The following is a 27,462-nucleotide window of genomic DNA, read 5'->3' as shown; positions in this document are numbered from 1 at the left end:
CTTGTACCATTAAAATATTGTTTTGAGATCTATAATAAGAGAAATAAGGCTTTTTGTTTCAGAAAAGTTCTAAAACCAGGAATTGCTAAGGATATACTAAATAAGATTACATGTGGTTTAATAGTGAATACATAGCTGATTTCAAAAAAAATGAGCTATAACACAAAATTTTGTTGTGAAACAGATAATATGAAAAAAGTCATGAAAATATTTAATATAGCCCCCCAAATTGGGTAGGTATTCTTTCATGTGATTTAGCTAGCAATTGCCACAGTACTTATCCCAGCTGAAGTGTGGTTACATTATTTTTCAAGATGTCTCGTTTTAGCAACCAAGGAATTTAATAGTTGATATATAGGCCAACGTTTTTCTGGATCCAAAAGATGCCTTTTTCCCCCTTTAAAACTCTCCTTAAAATACTCTTGTTTTTTTGATAGAGTGAAAGATCCTTCTTTCCTCCGCTCTTTTTAGCCTTTGTTCCTACTTTGTGTATGACATTTGCTGTCTTGCATTTGAAATGTGTATACACTTTCCATCTTGCACAGATGTATTTCATGCAGAGCACTTAGCAGAGCACCTTGCTCCTAGATGCTTAATTAACATCTGCTGAGTTGAATGAATGAATGAAAGTTGAAACTCAACAAGAAGGAATTCGGTTTTATGTATGAGAGTATTAGATTTTCATTAAAATGTTTAATTTTATTTGTAATACATTTCCTACCCCTACTTCTAAAAGTCATTTGGAACCCAGTACAATACTATAACACACATAGAACAGGGCAAATCAAATTTAAAAATTTCAGATAAGGTTTTAGAAGGATGAAGAGCCTGGGATAGGATGGTCATTACAATTGAGTTCTAAATTTTGCTCTGAGCTCCTGTTCCAACACAAAAGAGTAAGTAAATGCAGTTTTCCAAAAGGGAAAACTGATGAAAACAAACCAAAACAGAATGCAGGTTAATTTGATGAGATAAATTCTAACTAGTTTTAAACCTTGGTAGAAGCTTTTATCATGATTTTTCTATTAAAAGCATTGAGTAACATAATTCATGTATTCAATTGCAGTTTACAAAAGATTTAGACATGTTTTTAAAAGTTTTCTTGATTTTGTACTTTGGCAAGGGCCCAGTGATGGTAAGAAGTATAGGACCTATGGCCCCTAACCCTTCATTCTAGAATGTGGGGATTTGGGATGCCTGAGTGGCTCGGGTCATGATCCCAGGGTCCTGGAATCGAGTCCCTCGTCAGCCTTCCTGATCAGCGGGCAGTCTGCTGCTCCCTCTGCCTGCGGCTCCCCCTGCTTGTGCTCTGTCTCTCTCTCTGACAAAAAAAAAAAAAAAAAGAATGTGGGAATTTGTTGAGGGAGGCTAGGATTAATGCTGTCAGGAAGATCCAGCCTTCCAGTGGTCACTTTATCTCCTCCTTACTTCTGCTGACCACATAGGAGTGGAACATAGCCATCTGGTGCATGATGATCTGTGAACTTACAGTCAGTGCAACTGAATTGGCAGGAGGCTGCTTTGCCTTTCCTGGAAGATTCAGAGGCATGGGAACTATGCATCAAACCTGGGGAGCTCCCAGGCCATGCAGATAGGTCAGTTTTAACCCAAATCTATGTGAGGGCAGGCCCACAGCTGTTGAGTTCTCAGGGAGAGGCTTGTTTTCCATTCTCCAGCCACACTCCAGGCCAAAGAGAGACAAGCTCCTGCTTCTTCCTCTGTTGATGGGCACGTGTGTTTGTCTGTGATTGGGAAAATGTCCCTTAATGGGTTTTAGATTTCTGAAGTAATTTCATTTTCCATGCTCTGATCCAGAGAACCCAGTGCCTCATCTTCTGTCTTCAAGTGGACGTTAACCTAAGTCATCTAGTCTCTGAAACCTGTGAGCCTGCTGCCGAAGTGTTCCCTCCACCTCACTGCTGCTTTTCACATTTCTTGTTAGTTTTGGCTCCCGGGGCTTTCATTTCCCCTTAATTTCTTGCAAGCTCAGCTTTAAAATAAGTCAGTCTGGAAAAGCTACATATTGTATGATTCTAGCCATAGGACATTCTGGGAAGGGAAAACTATGGAGCTAGTAAAAGGATCAGGGGTCCACGGGGCAGGAGGGGCTGAGGAGGTGGGGCACAAGGGAATCTGTACGGTACTGCAGTGGTGGGCCCATTTCACAGGAAACACTAGTCAAAACCCACAGAACTGCATGAGACCCAGAGTGAACCCTAACGTAAACTGTGGCCCTTGGTTAAGAATAATGTGTTTAATATTGGCTGAACAATTATCACAAAGGTACCCCACTGCTCACACTAATGGGAGATGATAATCACAGGGAAGTTGTGAGTGCAGGCAGGGAATACATGGGAACTTTCTACACTATCTGTTCAGTTTCCTGCAAACCTAAAACTGGTCTAAAAAGTAAAGTCTATTTAAAAATACAGAAACAGTCTGTATACTTCCTTACATTTCATCCAGCATTTTGAAGTGTTTTGTAGTGAGGGGGTGGGGTGGGGCCGGTCAGGGAATCTTGTCTGCCATATTTGCCACAAAGGGAAGACATTTTATTTCATTTTCATAGTTTTAAAAATCTAAGATTAAAATGATTATTTATATTTTCTATAAAGCAAACACTTTCATTTATTTCTTTTGTCTTAGAGCCTTCAGGGAGAATTGGAACCAGCATCCTTCTCCTGGACATATGAAGAAATTAAAGAAGTCCACAAGCGTTGGTGGCAGTTGAGAGACAATGCTGTAGAAATCTTTTTAACAAATGGTAGAACACTCCTGTTAGCATTTGATAACACCAAGGTAAATTCGGCTTTATTAACAGATACATATTTTTGAAATTATCATGGGACCAGTGTAACTATATGCATACTGATTTTATCAAGGTTTAACTTATTTAAACTTTGATTCACTGTTTCTGACATCAAATAAAAACTGCCTTATTTCTTAGTCCTAATTAAAGTGAACCCTTGGCTATAGTAGAATGATTTTTGTCCTTCGAAACAGTGTTAAATTCAGATCTTCCAAAGTGACTGTATCTGTAAAAAGTAAGTGAATGCATAACCAACCTGAAGAGAGTAATTTAAACTTGAGAGTAGATTCTATATTTTATAAACCCTTTCTTAACCCCACATCCCTTCCGCTACAGTTTGTCTGCTGTCCTTTATAGAAAACCTTTTGGAAAAGTTATGTGTGCTCGCTGCCTCCAGTCTTTTGAAATGCTCCTGACTGGTTTTCTTCTCACTACTTCACCTAGAATTCTGGTCGGGGTTCTTAGTGACCCCCATGTCTAAACCCAATGGTCAGATTTCTCGGTCCTTATTTTACTTGACCTATCAGCAGCATTTGACACCAGTGATTGTTTTCTCTTTCTTAATAAGAATAATAATAATAACCTTCCCAGGGCACCTGGGTTCTGCAGTTGATTGAGCAGTTGAGCTTTCAACTCTTGGTTTTGACTAGGGCATGATCAGGGTCATGAGATCAAGCCCTGCATTGGGCTCTGTGCTCAGTGGGGTGTCTGCTTGTGCCTCTCCCCCCCCCCCCCCGCGCTCTCTCAAATAAAGAAATAGATAAAATCTTGAAGAAAAAAATAATCTTCTCCGCTAGGTTTCTGGGTCATCACTTTTCATTAGCTCTCCTCCTGCCTTGAGGACATTCATTCCTTCTCAGTCTTCCTCCAAGATGCTTCTTGGAATACCTCCAGGCTCATTCCACAGACCTGTTCTCTTCTCATCCACTCTTGTGACTTTAAATACTACCTGTATTGAAACAACTTTCAAATTTATATCCCTACCCAAACCTCTCCCGGGAATGCCACACTCAAATACTTAACTCCCTACTTGGCATCTCCACTTGGAAGTCAAATCAGCATCTCGTATTAAGCATGCACAAAACCAAGCTTCTAATCTTCCCCCTCAGAATCTTTGCTGTTTTCCCCATTTCAAAAATTGGCAACTCTGATCTCTCTGATGACCCAGGCTAAACATTTTGGGATTATCCTCGACCCCTCATGTTCTTTCACGCCCCACACCTACTCTATCCGTCCTGCTGACTCTCCCCTCAAAACAGGTCCACAATCCGACTACTTACACTACTGCCCTCCTGGTCTAAGCCAGCATCATCTCTTGCCTAAATCAGTACAATAGCCTCCTAACTGTCCTCCCTGCTTCCATACTCCCCCTTCTTTCAGACTATTGTCAACACGATAGCTAAGGTATATTGGATCATGCCATCCCTCTGCTCAAAACCCTCCAATCCCTTCCTGTCTCACTTGGTTAATGCCACAGTCCTTACAATAGCTGAATGGAACACTGAGTTATCTGGCATCTTGTTATCTCACTGACCTTCTTTTCTATCATTCTAGCCCCTGCTCGCTCCACTCCATCCGTGGCTACTTTGTTTTCCTTGACCAGGCGCACTAATGCTTCAGGGCCTTTGCACTTACTGCTCCTGCTCCCTGGAACACAGCCTGGAATGTTTTTCCTTTTTGAAATTCACAGGACTCACCTGCTCACTTTTTCAGGTTCCTTGATCAAATGTCTCCTTATCAGACCCTCCGGACTACTCTTAATAAAAGAGCAACCCTTCTCTCACTCCTACCCCCAAGCCTCCTTTCCTTTGCTCTGTTTTTCTCTATAGCACTTAATAACATCCAACAGTGTCTCTCCAATAAAATGTAAACACTTTGTTTTGTTAAGTGCTATAGCTTCAACAGCTTGAATGTAGGTGCCTGATCAATACTTGTAGAATGAATGCTTCCTTTTTCTTGCGGAGTTTGGTATGCAGTCTGTCATAAACTCCCTTCCATCAACCTTAGCTTTCGAAGGTGGCAGTCTTCAGATTTAAACTACAGGTTTAGGTTTTCTGTTTGTTTTTCCTTGAGACTATTCCTTTTTTTTTTTTAAATTGTGGTAAGAAAATACGTAAAATAAGATGGCCATTTTTTTTTAAGATTTTATTTATTTATTTGAGAGAGAGAGTGAGTGAGCACAAGTGGAGGGGGTGGTGGGAGGCAGAGGGAGAAGCAGACTCCTCGCTGAGCAGGGAGCCCGATGCGGGACTCAATCCCAGGACCCTGGGATCATAACCTGAGCCGAAGGCAGACGCTTAACCGACTGAGCCACCCAGGCGCCCTCATTTTAGCCATTTGTGTGTGTTAAGTATATTCACTTTGTTGTAGAACAGGTTCCAGATGTAGGTTTTTAAACCTTCTGTGACCTTGCCTGTTCCATAGCCATAGCTCCATTTCCTCACTTACTTTTAGTCCTGTCTGGTTATCCACATCTGCGGCTCTCATTCGATGCCTGAAGTACATACACATTTAAGATAGATATTTCAAGTTTGTTTTTTAGTAAAGGCCTGGCTTATCTATTTTTTCCCATTTATTACCAATCTTCATTTAATGACTTTAGAAAAAATCATATTACCTTTTTCTGTGACAAGTTTTGTGAATCTCTAAAAAAAAAAAAGAAAACCAAAGTTTATTGGTTTTCAATCAGTAGTGAAAATCAAATATCATATTTTACATAGGGTATTTTATTTCATATTCATGAAATAAATATTATTATTCCCATATTACAGATGTGGTAGCTGTAACACAAAGGTTTTAAGCTGGAAATCAGGCCACGTCTGTCTAATTAAGAAGACCATGCTCTTTCTATAATATCATGTTGCATTTATTTAGATGAAGATTTTTATTTATCCTTTATTGATTTATTTCAGGATCTATATATAAGTGACTTTTCTATACAAACTTTTTCTTATCTTCTTACTGACTGATTTCTCCAGCAAAACATAATGGTTAAGAGTCCAGCCTTTGGAGGAAGACCCAGAGTTTAATCTCAGTTCGCCACCAGTTGATGTTAGTTGGGCAACAAGTATTTTCTTGGTGGCCTTGATATTAGTAACATGCCTAAAATATGGAGACTTTGGAGAAAAGTGTCAGTAGCCTAAAAGAAAATGTTGTTTTTTTCTCCTTCCCTTGCAGGTTCGTGATGATGTGTACCACAGTATACTAACAAATAACCTCCCTAATCTCCTGGAATATGGCAACATCAATGCTCTGACAAATTTATGGTATACTGGACAAATTACTAACTTTGAATATTTGACTCACCTAAACAAACATGCCGGCCGATCCTTCAATGATCTCATGCAGTATCCAGTGTTCCCGTTCATACTTGCTGACTATGTTAGTGAGACCCTTGACCTCAGTGATCCATCAGTCTACAGGTAACTAAAAACATTATTACCTGTTAGCTTTGTCCATATGCTGTCTTTATTTCATTAAAGACCCATCATGAGACTTCAACCATGCACCAATATAGAAGGAATATACAATGAACCCCATCTGTCCATAACCTCAACTCAACAATTATGAAGATTTTTGCCAAACTTGTATCATCTCTTTTTTCTTTTTAAGACAAATCCTGGACAATCTTGTTATGTTATTCCTGTGTTCTTCAGCACACATCTCTTAAGAAAGTACAGAACATTTTCTTACTTGTTATGTTACAGTGCCATTATCATATCTAAGAAAATTTAACAATGATTTCATGGTGTCATCTAATACCCAGTCAATTTTCCAATGTCCCCCCAATTATATGAAAGATGTCTTTTTATACTTGATTGGCTTATATCAGGCCCAATATCACCTTTGGTTGCTATGTCTCCAAAGACATAAATCTAGAATAAGCCTTTGTTTTTTGGTATGCATTTTCCTCTTTCTTTTTTCCTAACATTGACTTGTTGAAGAAAAACAGGTCATTTTGTAGGATATCTCCCATTCCCATGTTAGTATTTACCTTCTTCCTTTAGCCTCTGTATTTCCTAGAGACTGGAAATTAGTTCTAAAGGCTTGCTTAGATTGAGGTTCAATTTTTTTTGGCGAGAATACTTTATAGGTGGTGGTGTGAACTTCATATTGCCCATCTCAGGAAACATGATATCCCGCTCTAATGATGCTCAGATTGATCCGTGGTATCAGGCTTCCATTGAACTTGTTTCTGTCATTGATGGTTATCTCTTAAGTCAGTTATTTATTTCACTAGGGGTCACAAAATGGTGACTTCCTATTCTCTCATTTCTTCTAAAATTTTTTAGAAGAAAACATATAAGATGAGCCTGGGATATTTACTGTATCAGAAAGCAAGGAAACTGATAATCTTGTCAGAAGGATTTGGGGGCCATATTTGCCTTCCTGTGTTCATTGCCACATTATTCACAACAGCCACGTCGGGGAGGCAGCCCGTGTCTGTCTGTGGATGGATGGATGGAGAATTTGTGGTACATACATACAATGAATATCATTCAGCCTTAAAAAGGAGGGAAGTCCTGTCATATGCTGTAACCCGGATGAACCTTGGGGACATTGTGCAAAGTGAAATAAGCCAGCCACAGAAAAGGCAAATATTGCGACATTCCACTTATGAGAGTTATCTAGGGTCATTAGACTCAGAGGCAGAGAGGGGAATGATGGTGGTTGCTCGGGGACAGGGATGAACAGGGGAGGGGGAGATGGGGAGTTGTTCTGAGGGGGTAGAGTTTTACAAGATGAAAAAGTTCTAGACGTCTGTTATACAGCGGTGTAAATATGGTCAACACTATTGAACTGTAAACTTGAGGATTGTTATGATTATAAATTTTGTACTGTGTGGTTTTTACACAATCAGAAAAAAAAAATTAAGGACTCAGGAGCCAACTTGACGTGGCTCTCACTGCCAAAGATAGGACAATCTGAGCATCGGGAAGAATAATGACTACAATTGATTAAAACACATTTCAACTTAAAAAACACTTAAGTTAATAATGATACTTTTTTAAGGCCCCCAAAACAAACTTACTGGTCACCACTGGGTATAACTAGGGCCCCAATTCCTTATTTTGAAATTTGGCAATTAAAGCAAAAGAATTAAACATTTATCCTACCTTTCTTGAATGGATTGCATTTTAAAATAACCACATAGCCTTAGTTGATAAGGAAATATTCTGGTTATTTATTTAAAAAAAAAAGTTCTCATGTAATTTAAAGAAAACTTGACTCCAAATATTCTACTTGGTATATTAGAATATATATATTTTTAGAATATTTTAATTATAACTACTGAAAAGTAGGCCTAGCTTAAGACAATTCTCAAGAAATCAGATACAGTTTAATATGTTTGTCAATTTAAAAAACAGCAAGTGGCATGTTATTTATCTTCCAGACATTTTTATACACTGGTGATGGACGTTTAGACATTTTTACTCTACTGGTATAAATAGATCCAATCTTTCTGGAAGGTAGTTTGACAATATATAGCCAAAGAACTCTTCAAATGTGCATACTCTGTTTTAGCAACTTAACTTCTGGGACTTTTTTTTTTTTTTAGGAATACTTAAGAATATGTACTTTACCAGAAAGGTTCCCACTGGAAGTAAGTTTCACGAGGGCAAGAACTCTGTCTGGTTCATTGCCAATAATGGTGCCTGGCACTGCATGCAAAGATTTGGCCATATGGATGGATAGTCCGTACATCATTTTTTTTAAGTAGCTAAAATTTAGAAACAACCCCAATGCCCAACACTAGGTTTGACTAAGCTGTTTTACATTACAGCCATTAAAAATGGTATTTTAGAAATATATAGTATAGGTGGGAAAAGCTGTTATTTTTATTCTAAACATGAATATACATACACAGATAACCAGAAAAACATCTGGAAAGGTATATATCAAAATGTTTTACCCGTGAATAATAGTATTATAGCCGATTTGAGGGTTATTCTGTCTGCTCATCAGTAATTTCTGATTTTTCAACCACAACAGTAAGTAGTACTTACGTTCAAAAACACTGTTTAGAAAAAACTCCAAGCCCAGATCTTACACACGATTTCTCCTACTTTGAGATGGGAATTTGTATCTATTCTATAAAACTGTTTTTACTTTTTAACAAATTTTTTAGGATTAGAAAGGTCTCAAAAGCAAAATTAGTGTTTACTATCACTAATGTCAATATCCCTAGGAAATAGGTATATTAACATCTGGCTCAGCAGACCTGGTTTGAGCCACTGAACTTTGGGCAAATCTTGATGTTGACCTAGTTACAGAGCCAGATGTTGAGACTCCAGATGGCCACACCCCATGCCAGCCTAGGTGGCCCCTCAGCCAGGGAGGCTGCTCCCTCGGTGGATCTTTTTTTCCTCTTGTTCTTTCAAGTGAACACTAGCACAGACCCATCTCTACTCTGTGAACAAGGATGTCACTCCCCACCTATGAATCAGACAACAAAACATTTATTTCAGTACTCACACTCCAAGTCTCCACTTGGTCATTTTAAAGGTGTGTCATTTGGGGCGCCTGGCTGGCTCAGTCAGTAGAGCATGTGACTCTTATTATCAGGGTCATGAGTTCAAGCCCCACATGGGGCGTGGGGCCTACTTAAAATTTAAAAAAAAAATTGTAAGTGTCTTTTCTTTAATTTTCAGTAACTAGTCTAATAATTACATAACATCGCCTCATGACCATATTTCCCATCCAAACCACCCTTCAGTCTTCACTGCCTGAACAGGCATAGGTCTGGAAAATGGGGACAGGAACGTCAGGGCTCAGCAGGAATCTGCTGCCCTGGGCAGCATCAGTTATGATGCTGGAGGAAGCAGAGGAAGCAGCAGCTCTTCTTGTCTAGGCTACTCGTAAGTCAGGAATTCCTGAGATTGGTATGGATCTGTTTAGGAGGATTCTACCTGGGACCAGCTGATTCAATCATCATCTTGAATGATGGCTGTTAGTTGCAAAGCAACATATGTAAGCACTAAACTAAGCCAAGTGTTTGCTGATCACAGATTTACTTACAGGATGCAGGTGTGTAGGCAGCTTAATCTTGACAGTATCAAAATACTTCATCTTTTTCCATCCTCTCTTCATTTGTAGGAATCTCTCCAAGCCTATTGCTGTGCAGTATAAAGAAAAAGAAGATCGTTATGTGGACACCTACAAGGTAGGTTTCGTTTTTCCTCATATTTTGATAAATGAAAATTCAAGTTTTATTCTATAGACTTGTGTTTTACCTAATTTTAAATTTATAATATTGATTTTTCTGTGTTTTTCTTTCTTGTGCTTTGGGTAACAGACAATTGGAAATCATTATATGATTTTAGATATTATTATCTGTCTCAGTTCTATGAAAACACTTTGCCCAGAAAAAGAAATACACTTATTGTGGCATAAATTGGAAGCTAATAATCCATTGTTGTATCCATATATAAATAACTATATTCCTTTAGAAAAATCACCAATTTTCAGGGACCCACCATTTGTACCCCCTTGTGTTATTTATATAACAATATCAGTCTGTTTATAATGTGCCATAATTCCTTACTATTCATACTTAGCAAATTATGCAATTGTTTATTAGCAGAAATTTACCAGATTCTGAAGTTTAAAAGTCTAAATTATTTCTGAGAAATTAACAGTAATGGAATTATTTTGGAAATTTTTTTAAAAACTCATTAGCCACGTGCTGCATTCTTCACAGCAGTATCGAGGTAAGAGCAGCTGAAGCAGTTTTCCCGCATTCCCATTGTTCTGTGTCACAGTTCCAGAAAGATCTCGCCAAGTGTCTTATAACTGTCACTCCTTGATTGTTCTGCAGTTGAAAATGGGGCTTGATTCCATAGCACTATGGAATCAAGGAGAAGTGATTCCAGAAATTCACTGTCACCTGACAGCAGCTATGGGAGATGAGTGACAGATATTAAATACTTGGTTGAGCTTCCTACTTCATGATGGGAAGATAGGAGTCGTGAAAAATCACTGTATTCATTTTTATCTCAGTGTAACTACATTAAAAAACAGCCATAAAATGTTACCTTAATACCTGAGAACTTCAATAACGTGGTACAGTTTTTACATTGCTATTGCTTTTCCACCGCTAGAGAGTTTCTCTAAAGAACATAGCATTGTCTCTTGAGACTCACTTTTAAAATGCAGACGTCTTTAGTGACAGTAGCAGCTCTCATTTATTGAGCGCTTGATCAGCTTAAACATTCTAGGCCATGTTGGGAGCCAGAGAACTGGGAGGCAGGGTGCAGAACAGGTGAGTTTGCTGTGACAGAATGAGAGAATAAAGGTGCACACTGTGCCATGCTTCTCGAGTGGCCGGGCCTCAGCGTAGCACCAAGGAGGAGATGCTCCAGGTGGCTGAGGTCCAAACACAGGTGGGAAGGCAAGCCATGGAAAATGGCATCAAAGGGCTGGTAGAGGAGCCCCTGAGTGGCTCAGTTGGTTGAGCGTCCCAACTCCTGATTTCGGCTCGGGTCATGAGATAGAGCCCTGTGTCGGGCTGTATGCTGAGTGTGGAGCCTGCTTGGGATTCTTTCTTTCTCTCTGCCCCCCTCCCCACCACCGCTTATGTGCACTCTCTCTCCCTCTTTCTCTCTCTAAAAATAAAAAATAAAATAATTTTTAAAAGGGGGAGTAGTAGCGAAGATGGAAAGGAAACTAGTGAGGCTTTTCCAGCTTTGCCTGGAGCACTCTCTCATGAATACTGTCTGATTCCCTGTTTCCTTCAGTACTTGGAGGAGGAGTACCGCAAAGGAGCTAGGGAAGATGACCCCATGCCTCCCGTGCAGCCCTACCACTACGGCTCCCACTATTCTAACAGTGGAACTGTGCTTCACTTCCTGGTCAGGATGCCTCCTTTCACAAAAATGTTTTTAGCCTATCAAGGTAAGAATTATTTTATAACTACCTAAAATACCTTATTGGTCATTTGGGGGGAAAAAAAACTTGACATACTTTCTGAGACTGTATTGAGACTAATCAAACCACAGGAAAAAGAATTCTATTTATTCCTCCAATAAAATTCTATTAAAAAATTTGTAGTAAACCACATTATCTTGCTAATATGGCAAATTTTAGCTGTAAATTAGACATGTCTAAGTTTATAAAAATGCAATTCTCTTTTTAAAAGTTAGGATGTAATTCACATACCATAAAATTTATCCTTATCAAATGCATGCAATTCACTTTTTAAAGATGTTCAATTTAATAGTTATTGCAGATCATGTAAATTATCTTTGGATACAGGGAATATGTTACTATAATTTATTATAAGTAACTAGTTAATAGGAGAGCCACACTGCCACCTTCACCAAAGTAACTATCTAGTTAATAAACTTCTACCTCAGGGGCACCTGGGGGGCTCAGTTGGTTGAGCGTCAGGCTCTTGATTTTGGCTCAGGTCATGATTTCAACGTCGTGAGATCAAGCCCCCCAACGTGGAGCCTTCTTAAGAGTCTCCTCTCCTTCTGCCCCTCCTCCCTGCTTGAGCTCTCTCTCTCTCTCAAAAAAAAAAAAAAAAAGAACAATAATAATAATAATCTTCCACCTCAGTGTTTTGAGTGACAGCCTGCAGGCGGGGAGATTACTCAGAGGTGAATTTACTGACTTGTATGCAAACAGGGACATACGCGCCTATCAGTTTCTAATGAGAACTGTGGTATGAGCTCCGAGTTGTTCCTCGTGGCACGCAGAGTCCTTTGTGAGATCATCATCCATTCATTTACTCACCCCTTCCTGCACTTCTTTATGTATTTTTACTCACATGCCACCTCTTGGAGGAATGGATTGTGTGTGGTCTCTACTTGGTCTACAGAAGGGGCTTTCTTCTGTTTGTCCCCGTGCAAGTGCACAGAACAACTGTTCCACGTGACAGCTGTTATAATACTTGAAGACTCTTGCCCTGTGCCCTCTCTTCCTCTCAGTCTTGTTTATCCCTAAGCTAATTATCCTTCGTTAATTTGACATCAGTTTGAGAGCCTCCTATATGCAGGGTCTTATCCCAGCTGCTACAGGGATACAAAAAATAAATAAGATCATTCTGTACTTACTGAAGAGTTTTTAAAACTAACGTGTAAGCCATCCTTGTTTGCTCTGGTTTCCAAACCTGTCACTCTTCTGATCATCCTTCTGGACATGTTCTGGTTTGCAAATGCCCTTATTAAAAAGTGGCACTCAGAATAAGAAAGAATATTTCAGATGTGGTTTGGGACTGCTGCAGTGTGTAGCAGAACTCTTCCTGCCCTCCACTTTTTTCATGTAGCCAAGAATCTATTAATACAAAACTCCCAATCGACTAAAATTTCTTAATTTTTTAATATTTATTGCTAGTATGCTAAGTTTTCTTCAATGTGTATTTAAGAATGATTTAAAAAAAAAACAAAACAGAGGCTACTGCAATCCCCATCAATTTCATCTGATTACAGCTGGAAATGATTTATGTTGGCTTTTGAATTTATCTCTAAACTCTGGACCTAGTCCAGAGCTTCTCACCTTGGCCCTGTGGTCATTTTGAGGTGCATAATTCTTGTTGTGAGGACTGTCCTGTGCATTATAGGCTATTTTGTAGCGTCCCTGGCCTCTACCCACTCAATGCCAGTGGCATTCCCCCACCAGTTCAGTTGTGAGAACCAAAAATATCTCTAGACATTGCTAAATGTCTAGGGGACAGAAGTGGTAGCTTCAGAACCACTGGTTTAGTACATGCACGTTCTAGATTATAGAAATTTGTAGTACTACTTTTTTTTTAACTTAAGAAACAATGAAGAATTTGACAATCTGAACAGAATCCTCAGTGTGCTTCTTTCATGCCACAGTTCCGTAGTCTCTATTCTAGGTACTGTGACTCCACCATAGCCTTACAAAATTCCTTTTTCTAGATGCCATTTAGATCGGTTACTTTTTCCCCTGGGCTAACTGACTCAACAGAATAGATGAGGAAGTAATAAAAGTAATAGAAAATGTTGCTGGACAGGGAAGCGCAGACTTGGGGAAGAAGTTTAGCATATCTTTTTTTTTAAAATTTTTTATTGTTATGTTAATCACCATATATTACATCATTTGTTTTGGTGTAGTGTTCCATGATTCATTGTTTGTTCATAACACCCAGTGCTCCATGCAGAATGTGCCCTCTTTAATACCCATCACCAGGCTAACCCATCCCCCTACCCTCCTCCCCTCTAGAACCCTCAGTTTGTTTTTCAGAGTCCATCATCTCTCCTGGTTCGTCTCCCCCTCTGACTTACTCCCCTTCATTCTTCCTCTCCTGCTATCTTCTTCTTTTTCTTTTTTCTTAAAATATGTTGCGTTATTTGTTTCAGAAGTACAGATCTGTGATTCAACAGTCTTACATAATTCACAGTGCTCACCATAGCACATACCCTCCCCAATGTCTCTCATCCAGCCACCCCATCCCTCCCACCCCCGACCACTCCAGCAACCCTCAGATTGTTCCTGAGATTAAGAATTCCTCATATCACTGAGGTCATATGATACATGTCTTTCTCTGATTGACTTATTTCACTAAGCATAACACCCTTCAGTTCCATCCACATCGTTGCAAATGGCAAGATCTCATTCCTTTTGATGGCTGCATAATATTCCATTGTGTATATATACCACATCTTCTTTATCCATTCATCTGTCGATGGACATCTTGGCTCTTTCCACAGTTTGGCTATTGTGGACATTGCTGCTATAAACATTGGGGTGCACGTACCCCTTCGGGTCCCTACATTTGTATCTTTGGGGTAAATACCCAGTAGTAGCATATCTTTTTAAAATTGTGCCTTGCTTGATGCTGAGATTAGTCTGTGACAGTCTCTAAATGAAAAGATAAGTTCAAAATTTCAGCAACTTCAAAGGAGTTTTAGATGGTACAATGTATACCACTGGTGTTCTCAGGGGCTGGCCTTTGGATATCGTTTCATGTCCTAGGCTTGTCCTGTGGCTAGAGTCTGCAGACTTTTGACAGGAAAAGAGACAGGTCAAAACTCAGTTCTTAATTATTAGTCTACAGCAGAAAAACGTAAGAGAGGAGTAACTGTGTTTAGTTTTTTCATTTATAGGAAATTGTACTTCATTCTTTAGTTCAGTTAATATCTAAAAAGCAATGCTCTCCCCCCAGAAAAGAAAAAAGTAGTCTTAATTATTAAAGGTGAAGGAGGGTGCCTGGGTGGCTCAGTCGGTTAAGCATCTGCCTTCAGCTCGGGTTGTGGTCCCAGGGTGCGGGATCGAGCCCCACGTTGAGCTCCTCAGTGGGGAGCCTGTTTCTCCCTCTCTGCTGCTCCCCCCTGCTTGTGTTCTCTCTTCTCTGTCAAATAAATAAATAAATAAAATCTTTTAAAAAATTATTAAAGGTCAAGGAATAATTTTGCTTTCTGATGGGGAAAAAACTGTTTTACACACTTGAACTTTAATTTTCCTTTAATTATTCATTCATTCAATAAATAAGTCATTATCAAGTACGTAGTATGTGCTCGTTGTGGGTGATTCCGCAGGTCCCTGCTGTTATGGGACTTTAATTCTGCTTGAGTAGGCAGATAGTAATCAATTAAACAAATAAATGATATAAATTCATCCATTTATATGTACTAGGAAAACATAATACAGATTAAAAATACTATAATATGGTCTCAAGTTATATAGAGAAATATATATTTTCAAGAACATGAATAACCTCTTTAAAACTGAAAAACAAAATGAACATCATTTTAATCTTTTCAAAGTAGCAGAAGTTAAACTAATTTTAACAAGCTTCAAATAGAATAAGGTCTTTGTGTCTTAACTGCATTGTTTGTCTTTCTTTATAGATCAAAGTTTTGACATTCCAGACAGAACTTTTCATTCTACAAATACAACTTGGCGCCTCTCATCTTTTGAATCCATGACTGATGTCAAAGAACTTATCCCAGAGTTTTTTTATCTTCCAGAGTTCTTAGTCAACCGTGAAGGTATAGCAGTAAATCATTTCTAATTTATAATTCTGTACTTATTTTATACTTTTCTAAAAATAAGAATAGCTTTTTTAAGTCCTATAATTTGATCCCCAAATAAGAGAAATCTTTATTTATCAAGTCTATCATTTTATTTCCAAGTGAGCATGAAGATTGTAACTATTTTATAGGACTAAGTGTGTGTGGAAAATTGGTAACTTTTAACTATTAAAGATATTTGTAAACATGTATTTTAGTTTTTACAGAAATGCTTCTTTTTTCTGATTGCAAAGGTTATCCTATGCTCATTATTTTAAAAAGTCATGAATTTATTGAGAGCACAGTGTAAGTTAACCAAAATCTCAATGATTTTATGCAGAGTGACCAACTTAGAAATAAAACATCCTAGCCAGAATCTTCTAATACCAAAAAGGGATGGTAGAGGATAAAATCAAATTTTCTGTGATGCCAATGACCAATAATTTCGGCCAACCTTACCTATTTTTTAGTAGAAGCCCAGGTAGCTCTTTGAGACATGTTTTTGGGTCATTTTCCTACGTTACTTAATTTTATATTTTTATGTGACCTTTAGGACTACATGAAATTGATAATTATATCTTTAGAGAAGTTAGTGTTGGGAAAATTGCTTTAGAATTTTATTCTATACTAACTGGCCCCTCTGGCGTGGTTTGGAGAATCGTTAATAAATCCATGCGGCTAATCACCTGGAGCACGGTTCATAGTGTTGCCCAAACGAGAAATGCCTCAGTGAGTTGTCAGCACCCGCAGTTTGTAGTACCTGCCTTGTAGCTTTTGGCCTGGGACTCATTTCAATCGATGCTTGTTTTCTCTGTCCATGGTTTCTTATATGTATGTTTCTATTATCTCTGGCTGAGTGACAAATATCTTCAACACTTAGTGCCTCAAAACAACAATAAATTTATTATCATTACAGGTTTTGGAGGTCAGAAATTCAGAAGCAGCTCAGCCCAGTGCCTTTAGTGGTTTGGGCTCAGGGTCTGCATTCAGATTAACTGGAGCTGGACCAGCCAGGGGATCAGAGAAACTGGGGGCTGGCAGGCATCTCTCTTTATGTAGTGTCCATGGTTTTCCATGTGGTCTCTCCACGTGGACTAGTTTGCACTTCCTCACAGCATGGTGGCCTTGGACATTCTCCTTGGCAACTTGGGGTTCCAAAGGCGAGTGTCCCAAGAGAGAGACGAGCAGAAGCTGCACGGCCTCTACGAACCTCGCCGCCTTCAGCGGCACTCCTACTACATTCCGTTCACCAGTGCTGCCCACATTCAAAAGGAGGGAGCATAGACTTTGCTACTTGATAGGGGAGTAGCAAGATTCTGGAAAAGCATGCAACACAGCAAGGGTTGTTATAGCTATTTTTGGAAAATATTGTTTGCTATCATGTACATCATGTCTTTTCCTATTGGCATTCTGATAAGCCTTTCATTGTACTTCCAGTCATCTGCTGTGTGTGAAGAGTACCTACCTGTGATGTGTCCCCAGAGCATTTGACAGTTGAGAATGATTTGAGTTTATACAGGCCCCTTGCTGCTCAGACCCTCCCCAGCTCAGCCCTTAGAAGTCTCATTCACTATTGTTAAATCAATAAATCCCTGCTGCTTCTCCTGAAGCTGCCCACATAGAGTTCTGTAGATTCTTGGCCAGTCTGTCCTAAATCACTCTGCAGCTGTCTGTAGGATGAGCTGAGCTTTTGGAGATTACCCCCACCCTCACTCCGTGTTCATTTACCTGAGCCCTTGGTTTATATTTCACAGCATATCATTTCAAAATACTTCCAAAATTAACGAATATCCTTCTAACTGTTTTCACAAGATCTGGAAGGAGGCAGACAGCAACTTAATTTTATATAGAGTGTAATCAGCTTTTAAGATTTCCTTTTTAATTTATTTTAATTTAATTTAATTTATTCTGTTCTGGTGTTCAGATTTTCTGTCCATAAAAGGTAACACAAAAACATTTCTGTAACATTTCTTTTAGGACAGTTTTTTTTTTTTTTAAACAAACACTTCTGAGATTTTTGTTTACACTAGCAGACTAATGAAACAGTTAGAGAACAGCTTATTTAGATCACAGACGAACCCTCTAATTCAATGTGTTGGGATGGTTTTGTTGTCCATAGGAATGCTTAGTGGAAATGATGTCAGGACAGACCTCCAGACTTAACATAAAATTAATAGTTCATTTAGGAATGTGTATACTTTGCATTAGTTGGATTTTTTTGAACTACAGAATGCTAGTATACATTTCTTGTGATGTTAACACCTTAGTTTGATTTTAGTTTATAATAGAATAGATATTTAAGCACTTACTACATTTGAAGTTCTGATAAGTGGAATATTGAAATTAGTAGGCAGTGATTTTCTGCTGTTTTTTCAGTGTGATGTGAAGTGGTAGAAGGATATAGTTGAAAGATGTCAAATTTAATGAGGATAGCATTAACCCCTGTAGTTCTCTATCAGTAGGTAAGTAAGTAGATGAATAATGATGTCAGTCTTCTCTTTGCCTCTGCTTTCCCTGGTTATAGCACATAATATCTGTTTCTGGAAACTCTTAAGACCTGCTCAGTGGGCCAAATGAGGCATGCTTTGGGGAGATAAGCATTAATATTAATCTTCTCTTTTAGGTTTTGACTTTGGTGTGCGTCAGAATGGCGAACGGGTTAATCACGTCAACCTCCCTCCTTGGGCACGTAACGACCCTCGTCTTTTTATCCTCATTCATCGACAGGCTCTAGAGTCTGACTGCGTGTCCCAGAACATCTGTCAGTGGATTGACTTGGTATTCGGGTATAAGCAAAAAGGGAAGGCTTCCGTTCAAGCCATCAACGTTTTTCATCCTGCTGTAAGTGACCCTTTTAAAAATATGCATTTACATAAGGCAAAACCTGAACAAAAGGTTAGCTGTTGGGCTGTTTCTTTAAAATACCCAAGTTATCGAAGAGAATTGGCAACCGCTTAAACTGTTGCCCGAGACTTTTCAGGCTTTATATTTTACCTCCTTAAAAATAACTAAGATGCTGTTCATCAGGCCTTCCTCCAGACCATCCCCAGGCTGAATGAGGTCTTAGAGACTTGGCAAATAGTCGTACTTACAGAAGGTTTATTACAGTGATGGATACAGTGCAAAATCAGCAAAAGGAAAAGATGTATAGGGCAAAGCTGGAGGACACCAGGCACAAGTTTCCAGGAGTCTTCTCCCAGTAAATCACAAAGAACACACTCACTTCCTCCAGCAACATGTGTGATGTGGTCTAGCCGGGCAGCTCATTAGAGACTCGGAGCCCAGGGGTTTTATTAAGGGCTGGTAATGGAAACACTCTCTCTCTCACATGTACTGAAATCCCGGGCTCCCAGAAGGAGAGCAGGTGTTTAATATAAGCCACACTGTTTGTGCAAACAGTTTAGGCACAGTAAGCCACTCTTATCCAGTTAGGAAATGGTGGGAACTCTCCTGAAATCCATGTTGCCATCTACCAGCCAAGGGCAGCCTTGCAAGCAGGCCTTTCCAAGGAAAGCAGTTTGGGCCTGCCACGTAAACTCTTTTCAGCACAATATAAATTCCTAGAAGTAGAATTGTTATACTTTCACGTATTCTTTTTGATGTTGTTAGATAGGCTACCTTTAAAAAAAAAAAAAAGAAGTCTTACCTATTAAGGAAACATTTCATTTGCTAGGCTCTGGGTGTGTGAAGGTGAGTAAGATTCAAGTGGGGGCAGTGGTGCGAGCAGGAAGGTTGGGTGGTTGTGCCCACCCAGGTGCGGTCGTGGGGTCCCAGTGAGGCTCTAGGAGGAAACTCCTCAAGGAATGAGAGACAGAAAGGCAAACTACAGGGACAAAGCTATAGCCTCGTGTTGCCTAGTGGCTACTCAAAGACAGCGAGTACAGCACAGTAGCTGTTCATCCACTGCATACGACGTGTAGCCTCTGTGCCTTCCTGATCTTGGACTTCCCCTGCAGCTACAGTTCTCTTCATACGTCCATCAAGCGTTTATGACAAATGCAGCGAAAATGTGCGCATGAACCCACAGTAATGTACTCTGTACCTGGGCTGATTTATGCCAGAGATCCATTCCTGAATAGCAGTTTTTTAAAATAAAAATCTCTTTAGTCCATTTCGCTCAGTAATTATTTTAAATACCTCTAAAATAACAGAAAAGTCAATTCCTTAAGAGACTTTAGGTCTAGAAGACAGAGTAAGACAGATTTACTGATGACCCTGATGAAAGAAATGCAGTGGCAAAGTGTTTTGGAAAGGGAGAATAATACAGTTTGATGGGTGAGAAATAATTTTCTACGTAAGGTTAGTATAAAGTAAAGGCAAGGCTTCAGGTGTAATTTTTGACCTTCATTCATATTTGAGCTAAAACGTAACTTTAAAACCACCTAGGAATTTTGACATTAACCTCATTATACTCTGTGCTTATAATCCTAGCATATCTTTTCAATTATTCTTATGTAAAATTCACATTAAGAGTATCTGCATGCTGAAATATGCTATGCACATAATTGTCATTTTACTGACAATTTTTGTCACTATTCCTTTGGGACTTTAGAACTTTAAAAAAGATAGTTTATGCCATCTTTCTAGGAATTTTGATAACATTCAATTCATGGAGCCAAAGAAAGTGCAGTGATTAAGTACACGGTCTCTGAATGCAGAATTGCGTTCAAACCCTCACCCTGTGACTCTGCCACTTGCTGTGTGACCTTGGGCAAGTAGCTTAACCTCTCCATACCTAAATGTACAAATTTGTAAAATGTAAACAGTAATTTCATAAATAAAGGAGGAATTCATACAGGATAATGTCCACCATAGAACTAAATATAAATAAATGTTAACCTTTTTAAGGAATGTAGAAATGCCTTTTGATCTTGATTCATCGCTCGCTAATATATAAGGTTCGCTTAGAAGCTGATACCATAGAGTGTAGAGAAACACTATTTCCAAATAAATTTTTTAAAGCCCTGGCTAGAGAATTATTCCAATCTTCATCTGCATTTTTGAGTATACCAAGTCAAGCAGCCATTAAGAATATGACCATGCCTAGATAAGCATTTATAACAAGTATTTTATCCCTTGTGGCGGCAGCGGGGGTGGTGGTGGCAAGGAGAGTAGTGTTGAAGATTATTTAACTTCCGAAGAATCTTTGAGATTTTATTTTGGCATTTATAGAAAGGTTATGTCTAGATATGTAATGAAATTGGCTATGCCTGATGAAATGCTAAAAGCTACATTGTACAAGCCGGTACTCACAGAACATGACAGATCTGTACCCAGCTCCTGACTGCTTGCTGTAGAAGTCAAGAAGGAAATGCACATCACTCTCTACCTGACTCCAGGGGATGACAACACGAAGAAGAAAAGTGTAATAGCGCTCTTTACATTAGAGAGCTTGCAATTTTCACCACACTTTTTCAGAGTCACCCACAGTTTTCGTAAGAACCTAAACAATACTCTCCTGAACTACCTACCAACATCGAATCTTAACTTCATTTTTGCCTTTTCCTGTATATCACTTTAAACAGATGACTTTTTCCGTAACTTAGTATTATACATGAAGTCTTTTGTTTTTATTATTCCAACACTGAGGGATAAAGAAAAGGACCATGGCAAGTCCTGAATCTTCACTCCTCTTCCAGTCTCAGTATTGCCCTGGCCCCGCCCCCCACCCCCTTTCTCTTCAGCTTCATGTCCTAAGAACAGTGCTTCACAGGAGGACACCACTCTCTCTACAGTGTCTTGGTCAAAATGGAATACTTTGACTTTGTTTCTTATCCAGTCTTCCACGTCCTGCCAGAGAGGTGAAGCTGGCCTTCTCCATTGGCAGCCTCACCAAGATGACCGAGGGAGGCTGAAGGGATCTGCAGCACATCTCCCTGCCAAACTTCTAGTTCATTTTAGCGGTGTATGTGAAAACCTCCAAAGCAAACACAGAGACAGGAAATCAAGATTCAGTGAATCCTCTCTGAGGATGCATAAGACATACATGCGTTGCTCTTGAGCTTACAGAATGGGAATCAGAAAGACTTTGCTTGGTTTTCAGTGATACTAGCGTTCAGATTTCTGACTCTTCTGCCCGGGGAAAACGGGAGAGATAGAGACCTCAAAAATCTAGGCTCCTTACTAATGTCTGTATGTGTGTAAGAAAACATGCCTCAGTAGCTGATAGTCATAGACATCTCCAGCATGGTGTGTGTGAGTGAATGAAAAATTCTTTCTCTACCCTCCCAGATCTTCCAGCTGGACTGAGTTAAATTTACGTAAGACAGATTAATAGGAAAAAAACACCAGTTTAATCATGTGCACACAGAGGCTCAATAATGAAATCAAGACCTCAAGAAATGACCAAGGCAGGCAGTTTTTACACTTTTTAGACAAGGAGATGATAAATCTGTGAGGAATTGATAGGAAAAAAAAAGAAAACTTAACTTTGGGAGCTTCAATTAGTAAGGATCGCTAAAGAGAATTTGGGCTGGGGTAGTAGATTAATGAAAAGTAACAAGTGTCATTTATACAGCCTTTTCCACTCTAAATTTCCCATCTCTGGTGATAAGGATGTCTCTTTACCTCCTGCTATGGGGAGGGTACATTTCACATGGGAAATTTATTTCCTGCTTTCAGGGGGACAGAGGAGGGTCTGGGTCTCCTTCTTGCACAGGCTATCTCCTAAGTAACTTCTATTTAAAATAATTGATATGTTTGGGGTGCCTGGGTGGCTCAGTTGGTTAAGCATCTGACTCTTGATTTTGGCTCAGGTCATGATCTCAGGGTTGTGTGATCAAGCCCTGTGTTAGGCTCCATGTGGAGTGTGCTTAGGATTCTCATTTTTCCTCTCTTCTGCCCCACCCCACCCCCCGCATGTGCTCTCTCACTCTTGCTTGCTCTCTCTAATAAATAATAAATCTTTAAAACAAAATGAAATAAAATCAATATGCCAAAGTGATCCATCTTTGGGCAACCTGCCCTTGGCCCCTACATGAGTTAGTAACAGAAAATTATCCTATGAAACCAGCCATTGTGTCTTGAGAGAAGAGTAATCAGAATCTTTCTTTGAGCATATTAATGTGAAAGAACAAAAGAGTATTTGGGTATCACATAATTTTGGGCCAGATACAAATGGCTTTGAACTTCTAGTCCTCATTTCTACAAGTTGAGAAAATCGGGGCAGGGCAAGATCCTCTCCTTTTCTTCTGCCTCTGTGTTGCCATAAGCTGAAATTGTTCAGTTTTGTTGACCACCTGAAATGATTTTGACTAACCGTACCTTCACCCTTCACTCTAGTTTTCTGACCGATATCTGACAGGCAGCTACAGAAAAAAATACATCCACTTGCTAATCTGCTTGTTATTTTGGATCAACTCAAGTGAAAATCTTGCTTATTTTTTCATCTGTCCTCATTGAAAGACAAGACCAAAGAAAAACCTCATTTGGATTTTTTTTTTAATTTTCAATTTTTTTTATTAGTTATGTTAATCACCATACATTACATCATTAGTTTTTGATGTAGTGTTCCATGGATTTTTTTTTAATTAAGGTATAATTGACATAAAACATTATATTAGTTTCTGATGCTAACCGATCAAAAACATTTAAAAACCATTTCCATTTGAAATAGAGGAGAGTAAACTACTACCTAGAGAATAAAACAAGTTGTTGTTTCCCCTCTGGTGTCATTGCCAATCTTGCTTTTTACATACCTCTTGTTCTCTTTTACTCTTTTACCCTTCAGACATATTTTGGAATGGATGTCTCCGCAGTTGAAGATCCAGTTCAGAGGCGAGCGCTGGAAACCATGATAAAAACCTACGGCCAGACTCCTCGTCAGTTGTTCCAGTCGGCCCACGCCAGCAGACCCGGGTCCAAACTCAACCTTGAAGGAGAGCTTCCTGCCGCTGTGGGGTTGCTAGTGCAGTTTGCTTTCAGGGAAAACCGAGAACAGGTCAAAGAAATTACCTATCCGGTATGTCATTTGAATTTCAATAGAATTCAGCAAAAGTTGACTCAACCCCTCAGATGTCAGGCCCCCTCTGAGGTTCTAGGGACACCATGATGAATATAAGGGTCCCGGCCTGAAGGTGCACTGCAGCCAATGAACCCAGACACACGCCGTTAACAGTAATATCCTGTGTGTGGTCAATGCTGTTAATGAGCCGAGGTGGGGCTCTGGGGAGCTCAGGTCAGGTGGCCAGCTCCCAGAGGGCTAGTAGCAGGGGAAGCCTGCCAGGACAGTGGCCTAACAGGAACCTGTCCACCAGAGGAGAGAAGCCGTCCAGGACTGGAGAACGGTCTGAGCATGGGCATGGCTGTACACACGTCCATGGCAGGGCCTTGACCAACTTCCACCAAAAGTACTGACCAGAAGTGTGAATGTTTTGGCTTACAGTTAAGAGAGAACCTTACATATGTCTTTGGCCTCCCCCGATTATAATGGTAAAAAGTATTGCCTCTTAAACTGGGAAGTAGGCATAATTTTTACTTTGAAATACAAAAATAAAGCAGGCAAACCTTAAGAGTAAAATGGATTCTAACCCTGAGCTAAATTCTTCATCATAAAAGCAGCAGAGGATGGAAGCCCGTGAATTATAAAATGTAAGGGTTTGTGGAGAGGAATGGCAGAAAATGAAAAGGTGTGGGAAGGAGGTTGGGAAGAACCTTAGTGGGGAGATAAAGCAACACATCCCCAACTGCAGGAAACTGTAACCCATTTATGAGAAAATGGTTTTCATAGACCTTGTTTTGACAACTGTTTCTTAAAATAATGTTACTTAAATACGGTAAATGTAGAACACAGAAGACATGTAAATTCTTTATGCTCAGAGCTCACATATGTCAAATTTGCATGTTAAACACAAACCAGAGTGATACAAGCAGTAAAATTCAAATTTAAAACATCAATATGATAGTGTTGTTTTGCCAAAACCAGATCACCAAATGTTGTGTTTCGAAGTTGAAAGCTATTCTATTCTTTTATGCCAAAATGATTTAATAGCACATCCCTGAAAAGTAATAAATGCCATTTAATCTACACTATGCTCAGTGCTAACTAACTTTGCAGTTGGTACATGTAAAGATCTGAGCCGTGTGTCCGCTCACAGCGGGACCCTGGTACTGAGCTGCCTCATTCCCATCTCAGGACCTCTGTGTTGACAGTTCCCTCCACCTGGAATGGCCTGTCTCCAGACGAGCCCCATTTTGCTATCTCATTTCTTTCAGGTCTCTGCTCAGATATCCCCTCCTCAGTTCCCTGACCCTGGATCTAAGATAGCAGCTCCAGTGTTCTCAGTTCTCTCCCTCCCTCTTTGTAGAGCTTTCAGCATCTGATGCGCATGTGTCTATTTCTTCTCTGCCCCTCATCCCAGCTGGAAGGCAGCTCCATGAGGACTGGGGCTTCATCTATATTTTCATCGCTGTGTCTAGCAACAAGGACCATATATTTTTAAATGCTAAGTATGGGGGAAGTAAAAAAATTTTTAAATAATTCTTGCCTACAAAGGACTTATAATCAGGTTGCTTACTCTTTGTTTAGAATTTAAGTTAGAAGTCATTCTATATTTACTACCTTTTTAAAAAAAAATCATACCTTTTATTTTCCTCTGTTTTAGAGTCCTTTGTCATGGATAAAAGGCTTGAAGTGGGGGGAGTATGTGGGTTCTCCAAGTGCCCCAGTACCTGTGGTCTGTTTCAGCCAGCCCCACGGAGAAAGATTTGGTTCTCTCCAGGCTCTGCCCACCAGAGCCATCTGTGGTTTGTCCCAAAATTTCTGTCTTCTGATGACATACAGCAAAGAACAAGGTAAAAGAAAACATAATGAGAATCACTCTAGGTGTATTTTGCATGAGATTTGATGTTTCCAGCTCATCTGTGCCACTATTTTATTTGTAAGTTTTGAATCCATGGTGAAAAATCATTCGAATTTGTGGTTATTCAGTGCAAAGTAGGAATTAAACATACCACATGGGGGGGAAGGGGGAGATTAAATGCAGTGCCATTTGAAATGAGAGGAGGAGTCAGAGACAAGAATAAATGGTTGTGCTCACAAGATGAAAACAGTATCAGTCTTCTAGGAATGGACCTTTTGAGGCTCTTGACTCCCAGAACAGGCAGAGTTATCTGGCCAGCAAAGCTAGTACCTCAGAAGGGATAGTCATGAGATTAAAACAAACAAAACAAAACAAGGAAGTCATGATAGCCTTGAAAGCAGGTTTTAAAAATAGGTATGCCTGGAAAGCAGTTCTTTTCTCACCCTCTGTGCACTAACTCACTAACAACAACACATGGAAAAGTGCCATCATTACTTTATGGTTAATGTAATTAACCATTTCGTTCAATGTAAAAGAACTCTCCCTACTTCCTCGGCCTGGGCTTGGGCACTAAAATCAATGAGGATGCTCGCCTGTTCATAGCAGGGGTGTGCAGATGTGCCTAAAAGCCAGCGTGTGGACTAGATGCTTCCAGACAGTCACACTGCTTGGGTTTAACATGATTTTTGACGCACTGCGCTCCTTGGGGTTCAGGAGCCTTCCACCACGTACAGCTTTGCACTACAAGGGTGCGGGACCCATGCCAAGCAGAGGGCACTCAAAGAAATTAAGTGTGCTGGCTGGACCACAGTTCTTTGTAGGCTTACTCTTGTTTATATCAGCAATCAGTGATCGCCTTTATACTTGTTAGTAGTAGGAGAGGCTGCTTATCATTTTATCTAAATTTAGTGAATTAGTAGGATCAGATAAATCTGTCTAATCGTAACTACTGTAATATCAGTGTTGCACTTAGTTGTGGGGGTGTTACAAATAATTTACTACTGATAATACTTAAAGTACCAGAATGTGTCAGTAATTTACGTTTAAAAAATTAATTAGAGTGGATTGAAGTTTGTCTCTCTTGAGCAGAAGAGAAAGGGCTGGTGTTACCGCTTGGCACGATGGGACTTAAATATGTCAAATGTAATTTTCAACCTGTCTTATTTGTGCCACTATAGTCAGTGCCGTTAATAGCTGTGTTCATTCAAATTACACTTTATTCCCTTTTAGAATGTATTTGGGGCTTGCCAGCATCTAGGTTGTGTGGGGAAGTAGTATAATACAACAGATTATATAATACAGCAGATACAATGAGTTTGCATCCCAGCTCTGATACTTAGTAGTTGTTTGACCTTGAGAAAATTACTTAAACCTTCTAAATCCTGGCTTTTGATCTATAAATCGGGAATAACAAAAGGATTGACCTCACAGGGTAATTTACTGTAAAGATTAAATGAAATAATGTAGGGAATGATTAGCACAGTGCCTGACTCCTTCTAAGTGCTCAGTAAAGGCCCATCAGGCTGTAAGCATTCCGGCCCCCGGGGCCCAGGGGACTGTGCGAGCTCTCACTGCCACACCCAGCACCTTACAGTGCAAGAGAGGAGTACTCACCCACCCCATACTGGCTTGTGAGAGCCCCGCTTGCCGAGGGGGGTCGGGTCACGTGCTACAGCTGCAAGGTGCTGAGTGCTGCTTTATCAAGTAACTGTGTGGTTTTGCTGAGCTATACATGCACAGAACAATGTAACTGCAATGGTTTTGATGACCTTAAACCCTTACTTGGAAAATTGTGCCTCCAAGTTGCCTGAGATGCTTTTTTTTTTTTTTTTTTTTCAAAGTATACTTGCCTGGGTCTCATTTGAGCCACACC

The 27,462-nt window shown here is 39.6% G+C and overlaps 1 protein-coding gene across 6 annotated transcripts in view; it reads left to right on the top strand.

Annotated features, from left to right (window-relative positions):
• Window positions 1-27,462, top strand: part of LYST (lysosomal trafficking regulator) — a 163,904-nt gene that overhangs the window by 117,574 nt on the left and 18,868 nt on the right. For 5 of the 6 annotated variants that reach the window (XM_028104635.2, XM_028104637.2, XM_028104634.2 and 2 more), the window contains 8 exons: window positions 2,647-2,799; window positions 5,987-6,231; window positions 9,908-9,974; window positions 11,548-11,704; window positions 15,628-15,768; window positions 18,413-18,630; window positions 23,519-23,749; window positions 25,392-25,581. In XM_028104635.2, coding sequence (XP_027960436.1) covers window positions 2,647-2,799; window positions 5,987-6,231; window positions 9,908-9,974; window positions 11,548-11,704; window positions 15,628-15,768; window positions 18,413-18,630; window positions 23,519-23,749; window positions 25,392-25,581 — 1,402 coding nt within the window. Of the gene's footprint in view, window positions 1-2,646; window positions 2,800-5,986; window positions 6,232-9,907; window positions 9,975-10,394; window positions 10,505-11,547; window positions 11,705-15,627; window positions 15,769-18,412; window positions 18,631-23,518; window positions 23,750-25,391; window positions 25,582-27,462 lie in introns of those variants that run through there. The other variant, XM_028104639.2, reaches the window with a different exon arrangement.

The sequence above is a fragment of the Eumetopias jubatus genome, unplaced genomic scaffold, assembly GCF_037043125.1.
Source record: "Eumetopias jubatus isolate StellerSeaLion01/CBP00866 unplaced genomic scaffold, mEumJub1_p1.0 scaffold_17, whole genome shotgun sequence".
NCBI lineage: Eukaryota > Metazoa > Chordata > Mammalia > Carnivora > Otariidae > Eumetopias > Eumetopias jubatus.
This window is presented reverse-complemented; position numbering and strand designations above follow the sequence as displayed.